The following is a 15579-nucleotide window of genomic DNA, read 5'->3' as shown; positions in this document are numbered from 1 at the left end:
ACATTGTATTGGCACTCAGTCAATCTGACAGACCCGAGCACAAATCATATGTGAATTCAGGGCGCACACACACAGAAACACACAACTACATAACTCCCACGCAGCAGCTTTGTGTTGAACAGCATGAATAGACCAGTGTTATCCAAAATAACAGACTGAACAGATCACAGTATGGCCCACATCAAAAAACCCTGCCGGTTCACTAAACACTAATGTATAAGGTCACTACACATCATACATAAAATACATACATAATACATAAAATGTAATATTATAGCACAAAACTTCAGGATAAAGATTTTCCCTTGTTTGCCTTTATTCTATCAGAAGATTCAGCTCCGGATGGTATACTCACTGTGCAGACAACCATGAACGGTCACATTGTCTCCATAGCACCCAGGCTCTGTGTCACCTAAACATGTCTCAAAACAACATAAATCTCCTAATTAACATAGTAAATATTACACTAGAAGGACACAGAAGTACCTCTCTTGCACACTTATCTACAGTATGTGGATGTAAAACCTACCTGGCACACAAACACTTCCAATCTGCCACATTCATACATGTATTTAACATGCTCTGCTTTTCCCAGGAAGAAATTCTTCAGTTAATAACAAATGTTCAACTCCTTAAAAGCCTTCGTAGAAAAGGTTTCAGTCGAAGTCATCTAGACACTGTTTTCAGAATCAAGACGTTTCGGCTCCCATCCGGAAGTCATTCTCAATTGCGAAAATGGTCTGAGAACTCAGAAATTTAAGCTTAACGTCTTGATTCTGAAAACAGTGTCGAGATGACTATGACTGAAACCTTTTCTACGATGGAACACTCCTGGACGAAAGAGGGACTACACCGTCTCCTTAAAAGCCTGTTTATTACACACATTCCTTTTGAATTTCATTTATTTAATGAAGTTTTACAGCAAATTTCTTTGAATAAATAAAGAAAACATTCAAGACAAGATACAGAATCCCACAAACAATGTCACTTAAAACTGTTGGAAACTGTATTGCTGTTGTTGGCAGCAACTGTTGAGTGTTTAGTAATATGTTGTAGCCAGGCTGCAGACAAAGCCCAGAGGGCCTGAAGACAAACATGTAGAAGAAATATATGTGTGTGAGTCATCTATATCTAGAGTGTAATCTAGTGTGTTTGTTTACTGAGCTGTGTGAGAGATGGTGGTCTGAAAGGCGAAGGTGATGTGGTTTCGTGCCTGATCGATGTAGGGGTCTGAGAAGGTGTATGTGTCACCAGAGAAATGTCTCCACTGCATCAGCTCAGACATGCTGAGATGCTTCTGCGCTGGCCCCCCGCGGTCACCCTGACGACCGAGCTGGCACGGCCTATCAGAAACGTGCAACTCCTCCTCCTCTATGACAGCTGAGAATGAAGAAAAAAAGTGAGTTAAAGTGTCTCAGTGAAGTCAAACACTGGCGTCAGTGTGTGGGCCGTCGCCTGTGTGCCTACCCTGGACTGAACCGTCCATGCTGCAGCTGCAGTTCAGCAGGTCATGTGTTAGAGAGGGCGTGTCTGTCAGGCTAAAAAGATCTTGCAGTTCACTGGTGCAGAAGCTGGTGTGCTCCGCCCCTTTGCCCAGGTCAACCACTGTCCCCGAAAGCCCCTGTTTCGACACCTGTCTCTGGAATATACGCTCCTCAATAGTGCCTGCGAGGAAGTAACACACACACCCAGACATAAAACTTCACACCAGTCTGGTTCATTGTATGTTGAACATTCTGGCTCATTGTGTGTGTTTGTTTATTCTGACCTGCAGTGAGGAGACGATAGATGTGCACTGCCTTCTTCTGTCCATCTCTCCATATTCGAGCCATGGCCTAGTAGAGAAGGAAAAGTTGCAGGGGAGAATGACACATGTACACAGCACCATCTGGTGGATGTGCATGTATATTAATGTGATACAGTCTGAGGGTGCTTCCACACATGTAGTTTGGTTCATTTGGTCCAGATGAAGGAAAAAAAAAAGAAAAAAGATTCATAGTTGTTTCCTTTTAGTTATTGCCAGGTTCATGTTCACACTGACTTTTTATACAGAAACAGGTAACTCATTTATTGAATAGTTTTGGTGATGTCATCCTGTGTCATCAGCGGTTGGACCCAAGTGGGGAAATCAAATTCTGGTGACGAACAGCAAATGATGCCGCACTTTTATGGCACTTTATGTGTATATTTATTTTCTCTGGTGTCATAAAGAGCTCACCAAAAAGAAACTGATTACGAACATCATTTGTTGAGACTGCAACTCAACCTTGTAAATAGTAACGACCAGGTCAGGTCGAAAAAGGAAACAAAAGAGGTGTCTTTTACTGTAATATTACCGGGGTAGGGTGGGTGGTCACTACATTTCACTCACTTTTTAATGAACTGCCGAAAGACACAAAGGCAACACAACTCTGTTTAACTCCTATTCACTTTGTGATTGAAAATCCCCCCACTAACACAAATTTTTACTATGGTTACAGAACGACTTGCATACATACAGTATGTTGCTCATACAGGTCACTTAAGATTGCTTCCTTAACAGTTCACATCCAGCAGATGATTTAAGAGTTGTTTAGCTTTAGACTTAATGCTACAAATCACATCTCTACTATGATAAAAACCTTGAGATTTCGCCTGGAAGTGGACCCAGAGGCTTCTTTTCAGGGAAAGTCTCTGTCCGCTTGTTTAGTCTTGCAAGTCTTTTAGAGTTCGATTGACAGCTTTCACACCAGCCTAAACAAAAAGAACCCCCCAAGTTTGTTTGAACTGAACCAGACAGGTTAATATGTGTGTGTTCGCATGACAGAAGATACCAAAAACAAAGCTGGTTACGTCAAACAAAACAGTGTTACAGATTTTTAACTTTGTAGGCATGTCTGTGAGTATGTATGTGTCTTACCTGAATGTCATTGGCAGGATTCCAGTCAATATCATACAACACCAGGTGGGAAGCACCCACCAGATTAAGCCCCACTCCACCTGCTTTGGAGCTCAGCAGAAACAGGAAGGTCTGAGAGTAGGGACTGTTAAAACTGTCAACCAGCCGCTGTCTCTGGCTGGTGGGTGTCTGTCCGTCAAGTCGGCAGAAGGTGTAGCCCAAGTGTACACACAAGTCCTGGAGCAAGTCAAGTGTCTTAGTATAGTTGGACACTACAACCACCCTGCAGGGGGGAACACATACTTTGTCAGTATATATGGACAAAAATACATACATGCAAATGCAAACACCTGACACACACACCTGTCTGAAGGGCTGAGTTGTCTGATGGCGGTCAACAGGTCCGACAGAACCAGAAGTTTTCCAGAGTCAGCAGTGTTGAATCCACCTGAAGAGTAGGATTCCGGGAAGAGCTCTACCAGGCCCTCGTATAAAGAGCTCTCCACTGAACCACGGTCTGTTTTTTCCTAGAAAACATAACACAGTACTCACAGTTAGCCACATCTCCAAACACTAACATGTAATACAGATTGACAACAGAACTGATGTTCAGAGTTCAATAAATACCTTCAACAACATAAGGCAATCAAATAAGATCAATATGTTCAGAGGCTACTAACTTAGAAAGATGCATGTTTCACTCCCCTACTGACTAATAAAGAACTTAACCTTGACAGTGGAGTGGAGCAGACCAGGGTGGTTACAGAGCTTCTTCAGGGCAGTGATGCAGGCCAGGTGTGTGTGAGTTTGCGTGGAGCCCTGAAGGCAGGCTCTGAAGACTCTGTGGCATAGGAGATGCTTGTACAGTTCTCGCTGCAGAGGGGACGGGTCGCAGAACAACGTCCAGTCGAGACGAGGAGGCAGGTAGCGGTTGATGATCTCCTGCGTCCGTCTCAGGATGAACATGCCAGTCAGACGAGAAAGCTCTGCTGCTCGCTCTTCTCCCAAAACTCTCTCCTCCTGTTGGCAGAGACAGATACGACATCGGGTTTAAAGCCAGACAGAGTTGTCAAGTGACTACATAAGGAAAGAAGAAGCAAGAGGTACAGAAGTAGCAATACCTCTGTGCAGGAGGGCTGTCTGGAGCGTAGAATGGGCTCCTCATACACTTTCCTATATGCAGTGGACGACCCGAGAATCCCCGGGTTAACAAACTCTATAATAGCATAGAACTCCTGCAGGTCGTTCTGTACTGGGGTGCCTTTAAAACACATAGACAATTTATTATAAAACCTTTACAAGAAGTTGTAGTTGTCAGTCAGAGACTCCTTAAAGATTTCCTATGTCTTTCTGTCAGAAGCACAAGTGTGTACCTGTTAGTATGACTCTGCGGTTACAGCTCAGGCTGCTGAGGGCTGAGGACGTTTTGATGCTGCTGTTCTTTAGTCTGTGGCCCTCGTCACAAATTACAAGACCAAACTCCACTTTCTGAACCTGAAAACACAAGAAAATAATACTCTAACTAAACAAAAAGATGATATAAGCTGATTTATTTGTAACATGCACACTTGACAGCGAGACACAGGGTGAACATACCTGCTCCAGGCAGCGCAGCAGCATTTCATAGCTGATGACAAGAACGCTGTGCAGAGGGGATAATACAAACTGCTCTATCCGGTGGTCCTATACATATATCAACAAAGAATGTATATTAATGACTTAACACATGCTAGATTAAGGTAAATGAGTGAATCTGACAAAAAGACCTACAAGACCTGGAAAAGTCATAGATCAGTGTGGAATAAGCTATAAATAAAATTAAATACAAAGTGGAAGAAGAAAGAAAAACAAAAGCACAGAGAGACAAAATACAAAACAATTTAAGAAAAGGCTTAAGATAAAGATAGGGAACTAGTTTAAGAGCATTTTCCCCTCTTCATAGCAAGCTTATAATACAGCATCAGGTACAGTACCTTTGTGTGAGTATCTTTCTTAGGAATCCTACATTACTGTTGTGTGTTTCTATTGATGTTTGTGTCTATGGTTTATGTCTGTGGGGTACATGTGGGTTCTTCAGGAGGGAGAGTCTTTTTGTATTTAATTATTATTTGGTATTCATTTTACATTATGTATTACTATTATAATTTATTATACTCTTTTGCTACATGTCACTTGTTGCTGAATTCTCTTAAATGTAAAGCGCAATGAGCTCACTTGGAATGAAATGTGCTATATAAATAAAATTGCCTTGCTCCATGATAAATTGAACCTGAAACCTCTGATCTAACAGAAATCTTTCTACTTATAATTCCATCATGCTGCTTGTAAATCCAAAAGAAAGCAACATCCAAAAGAAAGAATTTTCCCTTTCCCCCTCACCTGATCCACAGTGAAAATGCTGATCCTCTCACGGCCCAACCACTTGTTAAACTCTGCACCCCAGTTCTGCACGAGGCTGCCAGGGGTAACCACAAGGACACGCTTAGCGACTGGTTTCCCACCGTACGCTCCTTGTTTGAGCAACGTCCAGGACAGTGCCACGCTCTGGAGGGTCTTCCCCAGACCCATCTCGTCAGCCAGGATAGCCCCATAGCGACCCATAGCTCTGAAGTACATACAATATGATCCATAAGGAATCCTAATAACAGCTGTGATTATTTTCCCTGCTGTGAGTCAAAAAGCTCTATTACCTCATGCCCATGACACACTCATAGAGAAAGAGCAGGCCGTCTCTCTGGTGGGGTCGCAGGTGAGTGGTCAGGTATGGGTCGACAACAACGTCAACCACAGGAAGCCCCGACTTGTTATTAGACCACTGGTGATTAGTAGAGGGACGAGGCATCACCAGTGCACCTGCAAAACATCCAGAGGCCCTGACTATGTATGTACACAATGTTTGTATATGAAAAAATGTGAAATGACAAGTCTTGTAAAAAAAAAAAAAAAAAAAAGATGCCAAAAAATGTCAAAAATAAAAATGATATATTTTTGAATAAGCATTAGTGTTATTTTTCATCAGAAAAAAAAAGTCTAACAAACATCAAATTTGAAGAGGAACAAAAAAGAAAAAATAATTGTGGACTTTTTAGAAAAAGTAAAATTATACAAAAAACATTTCAGAATTCATGTACAAGCAATGGGACTTTGTCATTATTGAGAATTATCTCATTCCAATAAATAAAGTTTCTGATTTAGTCTACATACCTGCAGCCAGTGGGTCATGGCGAGGTCTGCAGGTTTGTTCCTCCCCTGGTTTGGATCCTGGATTATCTGTTCTCCCCAACATCGTTGGGGGGCAGAAAGGTTTGGACCCCAAGCGACGAGAGGGAGGTGGAGCCGACTTTGTGTGTGGCTCCTCTTTCTCTACTTGGACCTCTTGGAAACAACGTCCCCTGGCGAAGTCCTCAGCAGAAATGACCCCCATCACCTCCACCTCCTTCCCTCCAATCATCAGGGTCTCTCCCTCAGACAGGGAGGCCAGCACGGACACTTTATAGCCACTTCCTACACACACACACACACACACACACACACACACAAAAACATACCCACTGAACTAATGGCTGTGTATATTGGGATAAATGATCTAGTAGTGTTATACTTTTTTAAATGTTTCGCTACGATACGTTGTGCGCTACCTGCTCAGCACCAAACAGCAGACAGACAAAGTTAGCATCTAGCTAGTGAACATAGTGGAGCACTCAGCAGCTGAAGAGTCAGATATTTCCTTCAGGAGTTGGTGGAGACCAAAAACAGAGCTAAAAAGAGTGTGAGTATTGGACTTACATTCGTCAGGTAAACAGAAACATGACTCCCTTTGCTGCATGTCATCACCTCTCTCTCTCCCCCTTTCCTGTCTATCTTCAGCTGCACTTTAAATAAAGGCACCCCCCCCCTTTATTAGAATACTAATTTTGCTCCGTGAGTTTGAACGTTTGTTATATTTGCTTAAAAGGTTATATGTCAATGTTGTGTTCACAGCTTGTCTCCGCTGCCCCAAAGTGGCCAAAAAAATCAGTTGTTGCAGGTTTAAAACAAATGTTAAAGTTCCCCTCCAGACATGTATGTAAAAATACTCTGCTTTGATTAATATTTTGTTTAAAATGGTTATCCCACATAAAAAGTAAAAAAATAACTCTGAAAAGGGACTGGAAGCACATCTACTCATTCTCCCTCATTGAGAAATTCTGGATCTATAAAGGCCCGCCCGCCACCGCTGCGTGTTAGGTTGACCGGTGCCAGTGAGAGCATGGATGTGGGTGAGAGACATACATCCATGGTGAGAGAGTGGTGCGAATCAAGATGGCTAGTTAGAGGAAACATTGTACATGTTTGAGCCTCAGTCAGACCCAGATGAGGAGTCTACTGTGCACCAAAATCGGCGACTAGCAGACATATCAGAATGGTAAGTGTAGTTAGCATCTTTGTTTATATTGTTTGTTAGCTTGCAACAGTGGCTGACACAGAGTTAGTGGTTGTAAAACATACAGTAATATCTGCTACGATGTTAGTGTGTTCACATTGTTATTACGTAACGTTAGTAGATGGTGGAAGGAAGATCCAGGGTCCGGTTTACATCCAAAAACTGCACACTCCGCACCACGCCATGTTTACTGTCAAAACTTTCACTACCCTAACTTTCTCTGTACTGACAAGTCCGCTCTGCGCTGGAGGTCTCAGGTTTCTTTGCTGGTGGCATTGTGATTGGCTTTCGAATTTGTGATGTACCAAATCTAGCTTCCCGGGAGTACGTTTAAAACTCAGATTTTAGGGAAGTGTACAGACATCTCCCCCTTCAATAGCAGAATGTGAAAACACCTCTCTAGTGACTAACTTTGCACAGATACGAGTCAGTAATGTCAAGGTCTGACATTTTAGGGGACTTAAACATAAGAAAAACACATTTTTGAGTGGAGGGGTACTTTAAACATTGAAATACCAAATTTAAATAAATAAACTCATTTCACATTACAAAATACTACATATTATGAATGATATAACACAGTAAATACAATCAATTCCGTTTGAAGGTTAAGCTTAAAGAACAACTTGACTCCAGCTGACACTTGTTTGAATTTTTGACCTTGCTGCAGGGGTAAACAAGTATACTCAAGGTGCAGTCACTACACCCAAACTTTACAGTTGGGTGTGGTTACATGTATAACAGAGCACAGATCAGAGGAGGCACAGTCTTGATACTTACATACTTGATGTTTTCTACCAGAAGACATGATATTAAATTAGAATTTAAAATGACTTATGTTAAAGATTTGCTTAACTGTCACAGGCAACATAGACTGCAGTAACACTGCTCCTTCTCCCACCAGACAAAAGAATGGCAGTAAGTAAAAAATAAAATGTAACTTGAGGTGTCTTGCCTCACCCTTGCCAATATCCTTGCCCTCCATATCTTTCAGTGTGGCTGTGCGTCCTCTTGTAACCAGGACTGCATCGCCCTCCCAGCGCTTGTGTTTCTTCTTACTGGCCTTACACCACATCACACTGAGGTAACGCACTCCGTCCTGACTGCAGCCGGAGTCTGAGCCTGTGGCTCCAGAAACACAGGCTGACCCCACTGGAGGCTGAGGGGTTTGAGAAGACCCGGGAATCAACTGAGGGTAACCGTTCACTCCTGTAACACAAAGACATACAGTACAACACAGTGAAAAATCAATGGAGATATCTTAGACACAACTCACACAACCCACCAGCAGAGGTCACTGTTGTACCAAGTCTACCCATCATACTAGACCTTCATACCTAGGATGACAGTCCCCTCCTCATACGTTCACAGGCCTTGGTCATCATGTGTTCCTTTGCTTTTAATGTTGGTAACAATGATAAAGATATGTAATTACAGACAACCCAACTGAGAAATAAAAAGGTCTTCCTCAGAGAGGCTGATATTATGAGAGGAGATGTGTTTGACATGTAACAAACAAAAGACCACAATATTAACCTTCCTTTTTTAATAGAAATAAGTGGTCAGGAAAAAACTTTAAAAGAAACTGACAACACTCATATACCAACATTACAAGACAATCAATGTTGTAGTGACATACATTAAATAACAATAACATCACATAACCACTTCCACATCTCCCTTCTTTTGATCACTTAACTGGCCATCAATTCAGCAAACTGAGAGGATTTCTGACTTGAACATGTTTGACTTCACTTCCATGTGAATTCAGAAACTCACATTTGTCATCATTAGCATCATGTGTTAAGGCCTTCAACAGTTAGACTTGTGTTTCAATCCTTGGTATCTGAACATTTCTCAGTTCTAAAAAAAGACTTAACTTTGTTGGTTGGGAGTGCTTCTTTTTAATTTTTTTTAAGCAATTATTACAGAATTTTGGAAAAGGTCCCCTAATTTGGTTACCAAAAAGTGCTAAAAGGAAATGCCTCTAGTTTATCACATCTGATTTTTACAGATGTCAGATCAAGTGGAAATGTTCTTTATAAAGGATGAGCAGAGCGCAAAACAATCCCCCTGATGTTGATCTGGGCAGACTCACACTTATGACACTCCAGTATATCATTGCAATAAATGCTGTTAGAATAATTCTTCTAACAATCCTGGATAAAAAAGATCATTAACAAGATGCTAAAATTCCCATAGATGCATACTGGTGGCAGATCTGGGCAAGAAAACCACCATCATGTTACATGTCATTCATTACTACTAATAATCCCTTCTAAAACCTAGACTTTCACATTTATTTCACCTATTTTGGCCTGTCACAGTATTTGTAATCTGAGCACTTACAAGTGTTGTTGCCGCTTCAGTCAATAAGTGAGAGAATGACGACAGATTTTTAACACTGACAAGCATAAACACAGACTTATGGCAACACAAGTCAGCCTTATCCTGCAATTTGCAAACAAGCTTTCAGTGTCTGTATGAGGCACTATGTTTCCAAAAGAAATTAAAGTTCTGAAAGAGCTCTCAAACATGAAACAGATGGGTGCGATTGCTCCTCAGCTTTTTCTCCACACCTCAGAGCGTCTCCCTTTCTAACACTGGCCACAGATGTGCGTGTTCATTCTTGTTACAGAGGAACTGGCAGTCCGTGTCTCAGTCGAGCAGCTTTTAGTTTCTCCACTTTGATCTTGGCTCTCAGAAGTTCCTCCTCCAGGTCCTGTTTCCTCTTTAGCCCCTCCCTCTTCTCCTCCAGGTACATTGCAACCTTCCTGTGATTAGCTAACACCAACTCGTGCTCCTCTTTGGCCAGGTGCAGAGGGCGAAACCTGTCGGGCTCGTGGTGAGGGTAGATGTCGTTGGGGTACAGGTCATGGCGTAAGGGCAGCGGCGAGGTAGAGAGGGGGATGTTAACGGAGGAAGGGGTGGGAGACAGGGATGCTTCGTAATCGTGGACGCTGCCCAAGTCCTGCTCCCCCTCCTGCTCCTGGCCTCCATCCAGCCCTGGCCTAGTGTGTGCGGACAGGATGGGGAGGTCTGGCGGTGGTTTAACATCCTCTTCAGGGTCCAGCTGGACCACCTCATGGGGGATACTTGGGACAGCTGCTGAGTAATCCTGGAGTCCAGCCAGAGAGGAGCTGCTGCCAGGATGTTCGATGGGAGAGTTGTGCTTGCTGTATATTAATCTAAAAATGGAATGAGGGATAAATATAAGTGAGACTAGAGTGCTTAAACACTGTTTATGGAGTGTCTAGATGTGGTTTCTGTGAGGTGTGAGAAGACCTCTGTTGATGATAATGCACACTAAATAAATCAATCAAAAGGATCAATTTACTAATTAAAGTAGACAAGAGGAAATGACGTGATTCACCAAAGTAAAATATAACAAACCTATGCTGGTTATGGTTATGCTTGCTGTTTCACATTATTATGCATGGATTTTGTTGCTGCTCGTCACATTGAGTAAGCAAGTTCATAACATTATTTTGAAGTCTAATTTGCAATAGGTATTCTTAGGTAGGTATGTATCTTTATTAAAAAAACAACAATTTACACTGAATTATTCAATGGTTTGTTGTCCCCTGAGCCAATTTCGATATATTCTGCATCAGCCTCATTTTCCTAGCACTGATAACTTGAGTTGAAGTTCAAATCATTATTTTGGGGTCTAATTTGTGATCGGTACTTGTCTTGTTTAAAACATTTTTTTTTTTAAACACTACATGATTCACCTAAAACTAAAAGAACTGACAGATTAATCAATATCAAAACAAAAGTTGAGTATTTTGAATGTACGTGAACAAAACGGTAATGGCAGGACATATTGTACAGAGAGAGTGTAATCTGATGAGATTTCAGCACCTCCCTTCCCTCCTCCTCTACCAGTTGAATCAGTCCCATGACTACATACTGTTTTGGAGCTTGCTAAACTCCGCCTGATTGTTGTTTTATCCCATCAGGTATGTGTTAAAATGTGTGTCTGTGCTTGTAGGTGTATATCACACTGTACCTGCGCAGTGCCTGGTCCTTTTCGTGGATGGGCACATGGTGAAACAGGTGAGGGATCATCTCCATAATTCTCCTGGTTGGCTCAGAGATGCTCGCTCTGTACTCTGGCTGGGCGTGTCTCCGCTGCATCACTTCCTGCTTGGCTGACTCCTTCAGTCTCTTATAGAGGGTCCTGAGGCCCTGAGCGGTGCGATGGGGTCTGTCCCCTCCCAAGGCGTTGTACTGCTCAGCCACAGTGTCCCAGCACTTGTTCTTGTCCACGATGACCGCATGCTTGTTGGTGTGCTCCTCCAGGATGCGGATGTGAGGACGGACCAGCTTCAACAGGTCCAGTTTCTCAGAGAGGGTGAAGTTGGAGGAGCGAGCTTTACCCACCATACTGGACAGAAACACAGAGCTGGATGCCATCTTATAGCATAGCGCACTCACACAGACCAAGTCAGGCCTATGGCTGTCACCCTTCAGCAACCACACTTGGTACTATGGCTACTCACTCTTCCCACCTGTCTTTTTTTTTTTTGTCCCTGCTGCTGGCTTCTCTTGTTCCACGGTGATAAAGCTAACACTGGTCTAACCCCCATACATGTCTCATTTTCCTTCTCCTCTAAATCAAACATAAGCTATGCCTAACATGTGCATAGATTCATACACTACTCCTTGGTTCCCTCTCAGCTATGTTGCACAAAAAAACAGGCTGTGCTGCACACAATAAGAATCAGGCTTAACTAGGCCAGCCTCGTTTAGGCCCCCGCCTACCGCGGAGGGCTTTGGATGAATTCCTCCCAGCTTAGGCTGACGTAGCTAAGCCGCTTAAACCCAGCCCGACCTACTTACAGCTCGGTCTCTCTAAACCCCAAACCAAGCACAGCACAGAGCACAGCCACACTGCCTCTATATAATGACACACGGACGGCAGCCGAAGCATGTGCCCTTCACAAATGGGTAAACAGTCTTAAAACAGTGTATTACTGCTTATTAGGGGTCAGGGGTCTATTTTCCAAAAGTGAATGATGTTTTGAAATAGCGCTGGCTTAACTAACTGAGTGGGGGAGGGGTTAGTGAGCGTGCTGCGCATGCCCGCAGACGCAGAGCGCTTATATCCATTTTATGCCGAGTACGGTGAACGCATAAAATAAATCTCAACTCTGCAACAGGAATACTGATTCATATGATTAAAACACGTGTTCAGGGCGCGTGTGGAACCCGTGCTGCGTTAAAGGCAGAGGGTGTGTGAGCCGCGTGTTTTCAGGGTGGAAAACAGAGGCACTAGTTGCTCTTGCAGCAGGAGGGAGCGATGGCTCACTGATCCCGAGCACAGTCCTAATCTGCCCGGCGCTGCCGCTGCACTACCCCGCCAATTTGCATAATGCTGGACCTGCTGTCACTCAGTCCGCCTGGTTTAACATCCACCTTCAGCGCGCGCGTGTGTGTGTGTTATTATTAGCCACAGGGAGACAGTCACACACTGCTGAACGAGAGCGATGTCGCTCCGCATCACTCTTGGCAGCATCACACGGTGGTTTATTTAGAAACTGCTAAAAAATAATACAAATAATAATAATAAACGAAATAAAGGACATTTAACTAGAGCATGTGCCCTAACTTACTTACTTGCACGCCGGTTCATAATTATCTAGTGAAAGCAACACGGACCCTGTGTTATTGTGACGGTGTAGGTAATGATTAACAATGAATCTCAGTATGTGTGAGAATAAAAATAACACGTGGAGAGAACCGGGCTGGGGTTTTATTAAATTAAAGCAGACTACCTCCTGCCTCTAAAAAAAAGGCAACTGAACCAACAACCAAGAAGTCTGGCTTTACGTGCATTATCTTTCATGAAAATAAAAAGGATTTTGCAGCGGAAGATTATACCTGTGCAGGGAGGAATTCAATCCCTCTAATAGGTAGTCGGTTATAGGTGTTTCATAATAATTGACATCTGAACAGGAGATCCAGGCAATTGGAGGATTAAGCGATAAGTTTCCTAAATTTTTCCTAGATCATTTAATATTATTGTCCATCAATGAATTTAGTGAACTACCAATCAGGGGATTTTAGTGTTAGCTAATGCACATATAGACTATTTGTGAAGCAAATTCTCATATCTCTCAGTCTGTTACTCAACATGGAGCACAGTGATTTTGTATTTCTGATCCAAGATGTGTGTCATTTTTTAAGTTGTTACTATAGTTTGGATTATATATATACACATATATACACACACACACACACACACACACATAATACATCAATTGAGAAATTAGTGACTAAATTACCTAGATGTAATGGCCCTGGTCTTGATTGCTCTAATTAAGCACCTGTAGCAGCAAACACATTGGTTATTGTTTTACAGTTGATTCTTTTATCATACAGGCTTAATTGGTTGATCTTTCCAGCCTACCTGCATTTAATTGAGCACTAATTCAGTGTCTCCTTAAGATCTCAGAGTTTGCCAGTTAATATTTTAAAATTTAGGTCTTTGGTGGAAACTTGAACACTCAGCAATCACGACGAATGACGAATCAGGATGACTTTTTGAGTATCAATATGGTGTCAGTGTGAGCTATAAATATGCATTCCCCTCACTCTCACACACAGTACTTCATACAACCCTATTGCCTATTATAATAGCAGCATTACCATAGCAGGTATCGGACATTCTGGGACATACGAATGTGATATATGATGTGTAATTTTGTTATCTCTCCTTTCCTTCAGGTGGGTGTTTGCCTGCAAAAGACTTATGTTGGGTTGAAACGTTGCTAAATAAACCAGATATTTACCATACCAGGTACTGCTACTACTCCAGTTACCTGCTGGTCTGTTGTCTTCTGTGAACTCGTCCGAGCCAGCGTTAGGATGTCCTGTCTCAGCCTCATTTTCCTTACTTTCCGTTGCACTAAGAACACGAGCCAGAGCCTTTGACAAGGCTGGAGCAGGCTTGGCAGCCTTGGGCTGGGCTTCATACTCTGTTTTACTCAGAGCTGGTGCTGCTAGACTTCTCTGGACCTGCAGGATGAGAAGAGGAAGAGAAAAGAGACTTTATAATCTGAGGAAGTTTGAAACAATGTTGGATGATGAACAAGGATGATGGCAATCAAAAGGATACTGAGGGCTCATACTGTAGGTAAAATGCTGTGATTAATTTACCTTTTCCAGTGCATTGCCCAAACCAAGTTTAGGGGTAAGGGGCTTGGATTCAGCCAGGAGACATGAAGTAGATGCTCCAGGATGAACAAACCGAGGCTTTTTCACTGCATTACCCAAGAGCTGGCTGGGAGCTCCTGAGCGTCGCATTCTTCTACTGGCAACCCACAATAATCTATCTCTTAAAGACAGAAAGCAAAGAACATCAACACAATAATTAATACTGGCAATTAATTAGGTGCTACTCAGTATATTATCATTTAACTCAGTGGCCCAGAAACACACAAGGATCTTTCAAAGCTCTGACAAAATGATAAGAAAAGAATTGCTTCCAGAATCTACATTCACTAGTTAATCAGTACAGTCAGCGAATGTGTAGCGGAGACTGGTGGGTTGTTCATCCCCACCTAACTCAATTTCTTCTTTAGTAGTTCAGTGTTGGTGCCCTTGTCTTTATAGTGACACTAATCGACAACTGCAGCTCTAACGACGATTAATTAACAGAGAAAAGTTTCTAAAAAATCAACTCTGTAAGTTACAACGTGAACGGGGAAGGTAACGAGGGATTTTATGGAAACAAAACTAATACGACACATTCAATCCCAGTCTTCTCCTATATCCTGTGGACAATCATCTAATCGAGGGCTTTCTACCCTTTTCAGCTTCATCTCTGAAAGTCGTAGGCCTGCTACACCTGGGTAACTAGAAATGATCAACGCTACAAGCGACATTAACCTGTTGCTTCACTGTGGCAGGTTAGCAAGCTAGCTAACTCGCTAACACTGATAACCCGGTTTATTCTCGGCTGTAATGTCATGTTTGATAACGTGTGACAACGTGTCAAACGTGTCATACATACCCGGACGAACTAAAAGTTGGATGAAAACATTTAAGATCACAAACTGTCACTCAATTCCCCAAAAACCGTCTTGTTTTATCTTTTCTTCCCTATAACTCTCGATTCTGTTCTATTTCTCCCGCCGAATGGTTTGAAGAATGTGATTGGTTGAACCCCGGTAGTGGGCGTGGCCAGAACGAATGGGGTGTGTTTGGTTTCTAACGTCACAGCAGTTTTCTGGCTACATCCTCCTTGAACTTCTGCAACCCGTCAGTCGTG

At 42.6% G+C, this 15579-nt stretch overlaps 2 protein-coding genes across 3 annotated transcripts; both read right to left on the bottom strand.

Annotated features, from left to right (window-relative positions):
• Window positions 1–855: 855 nt before the first annotated feature.
• rad54b (RAD54 homolog B) lies at window positions 856–15466 on the bottom strand. Of its 2 annotated transcripts, none has more exons than XM_044207201.1 (16): window positions 15322–15466; window positions 14466–14643; window positions 14129–14324; window positions 8262–8510; window positions 6083–6382; window positions 5569–5731; window positions 5258–5483; window positions 4475–4561; window positions 4252–4372; window positions 4000–4139; window positions 3608–3898; window positions 3242–3405; window positions 2900–3161; window positions 1769–1835; window positions 1468–1665; window positions 856–1380 (listed from the first exon to the last, which is right to left on the bottom strand). In XM_044207201.1, the coding sequence occupies exons 2-16, from the start codon at window positions 14610–14612 to the stop codon at window positions 1157–1159; spliced, it is 2835 nt and encodes a 944-aa protein (XP_044063136.1). In that variant the 5' UTR covers window positions 14613–14643; window positions 15322–15466; the 3' UTR covers window positions 856–1156. The 2 variants fall into 2 exon arrangements, with proteins under 2 accessions (XP_044063136.1, XP_044063137.1); XM_044207202.1 differs by lacking the exon at window positions 15322–15466 and adding an exon at window positions 14870–15270.
• LOC122881260 (fibrinogen silencer-binding protein) lies at window positions 8844–11720 on the bottom strand. Its single transcript, XM_044207212.1, has 2 exons — window positions 11314–11720; window positions 8844–10489 (listed from the first exon to the last, which is right to left on the bottom strand). The coding sequence occupies exons 1-2, from the start codon at window positions 11718–11720 to the stop codon at window positions 9934–9936; spliced, it is 963 nt and encodes a 320-aa protein (XP_044063147.1). The 3' UTR covers window positions 8844–9933.
• Window positions 15467–15579: the final 113 nt, after the last annotated feature.

This window comes from Siniperca chuatsi, linkage group LG9 (genome assembly GCF_020085105.1).
Source record: "Siniperca chuatsi isolate FFG_IHB_CAS linkage group LG9, ASM2008510v1, whole genome shotgun sequence".
In the NCBI taxonomy this organism is placed as follows: domain Eukaryota; kingdom Metazoa; phylum Chordata; class Actinopteri; order Centrarchiformes; family Sinipercidae; genus Siniperca; species Siniperca chuatsi.
The sequence above is the reverse complement of the archived record's forward strand: the minus strand, read 5'-3'. Positions and strand labels throughout refer to the sequence as shown.

Bases quoted from the DNA above. Each gene is read 5' to 3' on its own strand.
- LOC122881260 (XM_044207212.1), bottom strand. From the start codon at position 11,720: ATGGCATCCAGCTCTGTGTTTCTGTCCAGTATGGTGGGTAAAGCTCGC. The intron at 10,490-11,313 runs GTACAGTGTGAT...TTCCATTTTTAG, and splicing joins AAGGACCAGGCACTGCGCAG to ATTAATATACAGCAAGCACA.
- rad54b (XM_044207201.1), bottom strand. From the start codon at position 14,612: ATGCGACGCTCAGGAGCTCCCAGCCAGCTCTTGGGTAATGCAGTGAAA. The intron at 4,562-5,257 runs GTGAGGGGGAAA...ATATATGTATAG, and splicing joins GCATTTTCACTGTGGATCAG to GACCACCGGATAGAGCAGTT. The intron at 4,140-4,251 runs GTACACACTTGT...TGTGTTTTAAAG, and splicing joins CCGCAGAGTCATACTAACAG to GCACCCCAGTACAGAACGAC.